The 8,324-nt window shown below is 42.0% G+C and overlaps 1 protein-coding gene across 1 annotated transcript in view; it reads left to right on the forward strand.

Moving 5' to 3' along the window:
* The window catches only part of iffo2b (intermediate filament family orphan 2b), a 36,772-nt gene extending 29,227 nt beyond the window's left edge, over positions 1-7,545 (forward strand). The window contains exons 3-8 of the mRNA XM_083971690.1: positions 170-265; positions 3,146-3,316; positions 3,999-4,147; positions 4,728-4,899; positions 5,045-5,143; positions 7,107-7,545. Coding sequence (XP_083827816.1) covers positions 170-265; positions 3,146-3,316; positions 3,999-4,147; positions 4,728-4,899; positions 5,045-5,143; positions 7,107-7,346 — 927 coding nt within the window. The 3' untranslated portion in view covers positions 7,347-7,545. The remainder of the gene's footprint in view (positions 1-169; positions 266-3,145; positions 3,317-3,998; positions 4,148-4,727; positions 4,900-5,044; positions 5,144-7,106) is intronic.
* Positions 7,546-8,324: the final 779 nt, after the last annotated feature.

Here is an 8,324-nt window from a genome sequence, read left to right on the forward strand (position 1 = left end):
GACCTAAACCATAAAGGAATGTGTATTGTTAATGTTTGTTCTAAAGATGAACACCAGTTTAGAAATGGTTATTGAAAAAGTTCATTTTACAAACTTTAGGAAGTAGAGTGGATGTGTTTCTACCTATTTTGTTAGGACCATTGTTTACCTGTGTGTGGCTTTTACCCAGAGTGCCCGGGAGACATCGGAGGTCCAGGGTGAGATGAACGAGAAGGTGGACAGACTGAAGGCCGAACTCGTGGTCTACAAGAGCCTGATGAGTGACGTGAGTATTTTCTCAGCGCTGGGGTGATGTCACCATCACTTCTCTCAAGTGTGACAGCACTTTCACGTTGGACAAAGTGCTGGGTCGACTCCCTAGCTTAAAGCAATTGTGTTAAGCGTTCCAGCGGCAATGTTTCAGCATGTACAGCTGTTGTCCTGCACATTCCTAACTGTCAGTCTGATTAAGCTTGTCACTCACGTGGATCCGATGAATAATACTTAACACACAAACACACACCCTTCCCTTCCTTGTTTGGATTCAGGAAAAGATACATAAATCTAACATACATCTAAAACAAGCATTCATTGAAAACAGCTCAAATAGCAGCTGTAGATCAACGGCGTTTCCTGTTCTGTATGGCCCTCTATTGTTCCCTGGCAGCTCTGCTCTGCTGTGATATACAGCTGTAATATACTGCAGTGGGCCCAGTCACAGCTTGTGCTTGCTCAGGGATAAATATAGCCAGATGATGTTTTTGTTTTTGGAAAGCTTTGTTGTTTCATCCTGCTTATCTTCACTATGGCATCTGTACATTGTAGATTGTTCATGTTATTTTCTGTGCTCTGCTTCATTTCCAATGTGTGAATCCAGAGTAAGGTAAGTCATGTGGCAGCAGTCAAGCTTATAGGATGTGTAGAAGTAGTTAGACATCCCATAGTTTTGTGGCTGTGGTTGTGTCTTTGAATGTGGGACCCTCTCTTGTCATCGTCCAGAGAAGTGAATGGACGTATTGTCAGGAAGAAATGATGTAATTCTGCACACACTGCTTATCTGTCCACGCCAAATCTTATCAAAACATTTGTTATGTTGACAGAAGAAGAATACAGAAGTATAGTTCTAGTGCTGTAAATGGATGGAAGTTTTAATATTGTTTTTAATTAAGTGATATTTCCACGTCTTTTTTTAAATCATAAAGCAGATCTAGGTTCTATATCAATTCTGTGAAAGTATCAAAGCGCTCAGTCCACAGAAAAGTGCACTGCTATTAGCTATGCTGCGAGCCTAGCTGTGCAGCATTTGGTTTCTCCGAGTGTTTTTTTAAATCTACTATATCTTTGATTGATTGATAAGTCTTTATTTCTAACATATTAAAAAAAAGAAAAGAAAAGATATATAAATAATAAATAGCACATGTTATAGTGTCCCAAAATTCAAACTAGACCAATATTCAAATCAATAAAGAACGTATGCTCGAGGAAGCCAAGCATTTCAATTCCCACCCATTATTCACCACACCTTCATTCCATATTCAAAGCCAAACAAAATAAACCAAATACAAAGTCTACAGAATCTCTCTTAGTTTTAGAATTACCTATCCATATGTAGTCACAAATAATATTCAACTCTCCAACTTACTTTTCCTCATTCTCATATTTTTTAGCAACATGTTTTTGTATAATTTTCTTTTGCAGTTTTATGTTTGTGCTATTTTTGAGCTCCTTCTCCAGATCAATTTCACCCCACAGAGTGTTACTTTTCAGAGTTGTTCTGACATTAATTATCTTAAAATTAAGTTCCCCTCTCAAATTACACCCACCTTGCCTTTCCATAAACATATTTTGTACATCATCTGGAAGTAAATTATGTCTTGCTGTGCAATCTTGTGTTTAATCAAAGCAGTGAATTTCAGAGTGTGCCTTTAAGAATAATGAATTTGTATGCTCAAGATATCCAGTGTTACTGATGATTCTTATTGCTCTTTTTTGTAATGTGCATAATGGATGTAGGTTGGATTTATAGGTATTACCCAATGTCTCCATGCAGTTGCTTAGATATGGTAGTATGAGTGCATTATGCAGCATTATTCGATCGCTCAGAAAAGAGTCATCTCACCAGCCTGACGTAAGCGCACACAGAGGTGGGTTTTGGTACTTACCACCAATGTACCTCTTTATTGATGTCAAAACTGAAAATAAAACACTGGGAATTTTTTTTCAAATTGGGACTTAATAATCATCAAATAAACATCATTTATCTTAGGCTTAGCTACACTGACATAAGTGTGTGAGTTCCACATTTCCAACATACAACAGAAAACACATCTGACTGCCAAGTGTTTTAAAGGGATAGTTCAACATTTTGGCAAACTGGCCCATTGCCATAGTCCCTATAGTTTTAGGAGTAGGTTTGTTACCTTTAATTGTCGTTGCAAGTTATTTTTAGAATGGCGGAGCAGAGTCGCCAGCTGCTCAGAGCTACGCTACGGAGGCTAATGGGATTTCTTGGTTTCCCTCATTAAATACACAATCCAACGACTCCAAAATGCTCTTGTGGACTAGTTGTGACCTTCACATTCACCACGCTATGAGATAATAACGGAACGTTACGAGACAGAGTTGTTTTCGAGGTAAATTCATGCAAAACCGCTGATGCGCGTTCCCGCCAGGGGCAATTTTTTGGCAAGCAGTCTCTGCATTTGCCTCGAAAACAACTCTGTCTCCTAATGTTCCGTTATTATCTCATAGCGTGGTGAATGTGCAGGTCACAACTTGTCCACAAGAGCGTTTTGGAGTTGTTGGATTGTGTATTTAATGAGGGAAACCAAGAAATCCCATTAGCCTCCGTAGCGTAGCTCTGAGCAGCTCGTGGCTCTGCTCCGTCGTTCTAAAAATAGCTTGCACCGACAATTAAAGGTAACGAACCTACTCCTAAAACTATATGGATTATGGCAATAGGCCAACTTGCCAAAATGTTGAACTATCCTTTTAAAGGTTCAGGGAACAAATATGACCATGACCATGAAACAATCATCTGATGTCAGTAACCATAAACATTTTGCCTGCAACAGTGAATCAGGTTCACACAATGTAATTCATGCTGTGTGAGAAGGTTTTTGTTTCTGCATACATCTCTCTAAAACCTCCATCCATCTCCTTGCAGCAAATGACTGACCTGGACTCCAAGATCCAGGAGAAGGCCAGGCGGGTGGACATGGACATCTGCAGGCGCATCGACATCACGGCCAAACTGTGCGACGTGGCTCAGCAACGCAACTCAGAGGACATGTCAAAGATGTTCAACGTCAGTCCGGTCAGGTCTCTCCCAGAGAAGGTGGGCATCCGTCCAACTGCCGCTCTGATGTTTGCTAGGGGAGCTGACAGTAACGGCATAAAACATATGAATTCTTTTGTGAGGGGAACAGTCAGCAGTCTGTGAATGAAATCAGAGCCGCCGGTGGGTGGTGACGGTGTGCAGTGACATTGTCGTTTTTTCACCAGCTGACCATCATGTACTGAGTGACCCCATGTGAAGGCGCGGTGATGCATGTCTGCCTGTGTGCTAATACACTCTTCAACATATAAACGTACACTTTAAGAATATTTACAGAAGCATGCACGCACACACACACACACACACAGAGGGGGAGAAAGAAAGAGAGAGAGAGAAAGGTGAAATGCTGATGTTGTAACTTCACTGCACACAAGGTTATCACATTGCGCCGACATTGCTGGCTTGAGCCCAATTATCCATCCACTGTGAATCAAATTGGAGACCTCTTTTATCATGTTATGTTTGTTTTTTTTATGACATTTTTCATCTGGTTTTAGAAGCTGAACCAGAAACCAGGACTACAGAATGCAGCTTGTTTATCCTTCACTTTACTCACTTAGGAATACAGGGGGAAAAACAGAACAAAAAACACTGGTTGTCTGCTTTAAATTTTGCCTCAGAGTTCATGAGGTTCATATTGTGCGTGACTGCATGTGTTTATGTTTGTGTCCGTGCTCGGCAGGGGGCGATGGCCTGCTGCAAGAAGAAAGAGCGCAAGGTGGTGTCGGATGAGGAGAACTCAGAGATGGATGCTGAGCCCAGCCTGTCAGAGGAGGAGGTCCCCGGTTCGCTCAACATCACGGACGAAATGAAACGCATGCTCAACCAGCTGTAAGAATAAGCAACACCTCACACACACGCACACACAGGCAAATGCAGCAGTGATGCCCACACAGACTGTATAACCAAGCTCTTCCTGCTTTGAATGAAACTGACTCTGCTATGCAGCTGCGCCATACCAGCACAGTAGTTCCCTGCCCAGTTGTTGTGATGGAAGTGTTTGGTGTGTTCCTTCGGCTCCCTCTAGTGTTTGACTGTGGCGTTGCATCTAACACACTGAATGCTCATGTAGCAGTATCTCTGCAGATATACTGTAAATACAACAAGCATTACTTTGCTCTGTTGAGACTCATCATTTTTCACTCTCACAAACATTCTCTGTTCTGAATGAACCTGTTTACTAATCACTAACTTCCAGCTGCTGGCTATACTGTGTGCTTGACTTGCTTTTGGTTTCTCAAAAATCTGCCCTTTTTTCTTCTTCTCATGCTCTTTATAAGCGCATGACCTCTGCTGCATCTGGTGGCCGTTATACTTCTCCTTCCTCTCCTCTCTGTTTCTTCTTCTTCTTCCTCCATCCTCTGCCCTCGCCCCCGCGCAGACATTGCTCAGATAACTCCTTTGTTGCCAGGCGCGAGACATTCGAAATCGACGACGACTGTGACAGTCTGACGTGGGAGGAGAACGAAGAGACCCTGCTGCTGTGGGAGGACTTCACCAACTACAACGTGCCGTGTGCCATCGCCGCAAACACCTGCTCGTCCGTCGCCCCCTGCGAGGGCAACGGTGAAGCCGCTGATCCGGTGAGTCCCGTCTGCGTTTGTGCTTCTCTGCACACTATATGGTTTTCAGGCTCATGCAAGTCAGAGTGTAGATCATTGCTATGGATGCTGTGTAAGACATCTCCCTCATGCATGATGAATGAAGTCTCTGTCTGTGCTCTCGAAGGACTCCCAGGATGGAAGTCTTGGCAGCCTCATTGATGAAACGGAGTCACTATTTAAGACCAGAGAGCAGGAATACCAGGAGTCCATCGGCCAGATCGAGGTAGACAATCTATATATGTCTGTGCGATAGAAAATAAGAGCTTACATAATTAATTTTGTTCGTTTGTTTTTTCATACAAAACTGCACAAATATTAAAGCAGATATCAGCTTCACGGCCGTTTCGGCTAATGCTGCGTTCAAGGCAGGCTTTTGAAACCGTAAGTTACAGCTTCAAGTCACAACTACGACTTGGTAGCGTTCCAGGTAACCCGTAGCTCGTGTTTTTACCATCCTGTTGTCTGTGAAAGTTCCCTATAACGGCCACTCGTAACTTCCGACCCGTGAACTCGTACCAGATCGAACTGGTATGACTTCACAGGAAGGAAAAACACAAAGTACGAGTTTCTTTGAACGCACCATGAGTTAGCAGCCCCCGCCCTTGTCAGGCATCAATTGGTCCTCGTGCTACGTCACCACATTCACGCGCATCCCTTGGCTGCACACACAGCCCTTCATGCCGTTCTCTCTCCTCATTGGATAACACTTGTATCCCACAAGGAAAATTTTCTCCTCGGGTTACAGCAGAGCAGAGTGACGGAGAGACTCGTGTTTAGGCTGAAATACTTCATGTAAGTGATTGCTGACGGAAAATAGGACTATTTAGGACTTATATTAACAAAAACATTCCACTGATATCTGCTTTAACATATTATGATCGTAACTGCTTCCACTGACAGTCGCTAACAGATACTGATTTATCTCACAGTCCTGTTATACTGTATATTTAGTAGGAATTATTGTGTTAAATTTAGTATGCATATTTTTCATGTATACTGTACTATACATAGATGTCATATGCGTGGTGATGAAAATGGCATTGAAGTCATGGAAAAGTATATATTTATTTACTTGTTGTCACACAGCAAGATTAAAGCGCATAGAAAACAAACAATGTGAAACAGTGAGTCTGGGTAATGTTCCAGCTTTCCACTCATTTCCCCTAGGCCTCGTACAAAAGTTATTAGGGTGGGAAATTGCATCAAAAAAGAGGGAGGGTTATGTAATTTTTCATTGTGCTGACGTAGGGTCTTTTTAATTTTTAATGTAGAGACTGAGAGTTAGGTGTTACATTTCCTGGAATGTGCAGTAAATGCTGATCTACTGTACGTTCTCTCTATTTTCTTGACAATTTCAAGTCAGTTATGGGTTGGGCAGTTCATAAAATATATATATTTATATATATACTATATTTATTGAATATTTCAGAAGTATCAGAAACATTTGTGCTGCCCAGACTATTGGAGAATTGGAGTAATTTTGACTCTGCAATATGAACAGGCTGTAACTGTCTAATGGTCTTATTTGATAAAGCAGTGAGGAGAGCATTGTAATAAATTAACTCTGGAGTTTATAAAAGCATGAATACTTTTCTCTATGTCTTGTTGAGACACAGTGTCTGACCCATACTGTGCTTTTGAGATGCTGGAAAGGCAGATTTATTTATAGTTTTGATGTGGTCAATGAAGCTAAGATCCCCATTAGACTTTTAACATGGGTTGAAGTTTAAAATGCTCTAGACTCCAGGACTGCATTAAAGTGAAACCTTCATTTTTTTTGTTCCCAAATACATCTCTGTTTTGTCTGTATTTAATGCAAAGAACTTTTTCAAGGAGTAAAGAGTCAATGCCACTAAAATCATGTGGTGACGGGGCCAAACAAAATCTGCAGAGCTGTGATACCTACCTGTGCTCTTGAAGATATGGCCATAAGCACACACAGGGTGAACAAAATGGGGCCGTGAATGCATCCTTGTGGCACACCAAGTCACGCCAATTTAACACTTTTACGCTATTTTGTATAAATATTAACTAAAACAGTTGATATTTTATCCGAGTCAAGGGAAAAGATCCATTTAAAACGTTAATAAAGTTATGGAGAGCTGAGTCAGAAACGTTTTAAAGAAAAAATAAGGAGGTCAACAGGAAGTGTTTCCCCTCACCATTTATCCACTGTCTTCTTTTAGATGGAATTGGCCACAGCAAAGAGCGACATGAACCGACATCTGCACGAGTACATGGAGATGTGCAGCATGAAGAGAGGCCTGGACGTGCAGATGGAGACCTGTCGACGGATGATTAAAGGTGGCAGGAACTCTCCCTCTTTCAGCTCTGTGGCCAGCAGCGACTCAGGGAACACAGATGAGATCCAGGACGAGATTGAGACTTCGGACAAGGACGCAGAGGCCGAAGTGTCCGTTAGTTGATGGCTGCATAGCCGGGCTTTGTCCCATCTCCTCCTTAGCGCCCCCTGTTGTCGCGGGGGTTAAATGTGTACAGAGCTCCACCCTGCTAGAGAGGTGGACCAACTTAAATCTGGGCCGGTTTGACCTGGTTCAATTCTGATGGTCATGCTCACTGATGCGGGCCCAGAACTGGTGCTTTTATACTATTTGTGTTGTTTAGAAAGTGGTGGTGGGGGGATGTGTGGGGGGGAACGTGGGGGTGTGGTGTCTTTGCTTCACAAAGAGAAAAAGGGTGCATATAGTAAGTCTGAGTCTGAGCTGTGCTTTCTTCCTCACTGCTGCCTCGCTTGGATTATCGTCCAGAGCTTCACATCATTTTTGGGGAGAGAAAAAAAAAAGAAATTCTCAAATGTTTTAAACAGGCTGAGAATATTTTCTACAAATTCTTACCCTATTAAAGTCCTTTTTTTCTAAAGGAATTGAAAATAGTACATATTGTGCTTCTTGTTCGGTGAACAACAACAACTACACTATTCACAGAAAATAGAACACATCCATCTTTTGAATTGTAATATTAATTTTCGGTGCAGAAAATCAGTTCCCATTTGTTTGGAGTACTGTCTTGTTTTTGTATTATTTCAGCCCAGGTGGGGTTCTTAGTGATCCAGACCGTCTTCTGCCAAGATGACGAAAACAATCAAGTGGAGACAAATGGTGTTGGAGTTCTGGTGGTTTCTGAGGGAACTCTGCAGGGTTGCCAAAGCTGACAGAGGAAAGGAGCACAGCCTTTTGATGCATCAGTGCACTACTGAAGTTCTATGCAATTTAGCTGGCCTTACTTTCAGACTGGCTTTCACCCTTCATCGTTTCTCTTCAAACCAATACAATTAGCCTTTTAAGCAAAGCAGGTGTTTTCTATGTATCATTTGAGAAGCTTTTTTTGTGCGTTTGAGTGTGAAAAAAAAATCTATGTATGAGTTTTTCATGGACACCAACAAT

The sequence above is a fragment of the Trachurus trachurus genome, assembly GCF_905171665.1.
Source record: "Trachurus trachurus genome assembly, chromosome: 5".
NCBI lineage: Eukaryota > Metazoa > Chordata > Actinopteri > Carangiformes > Carangidae > Trachurus > Trachurus trachurus.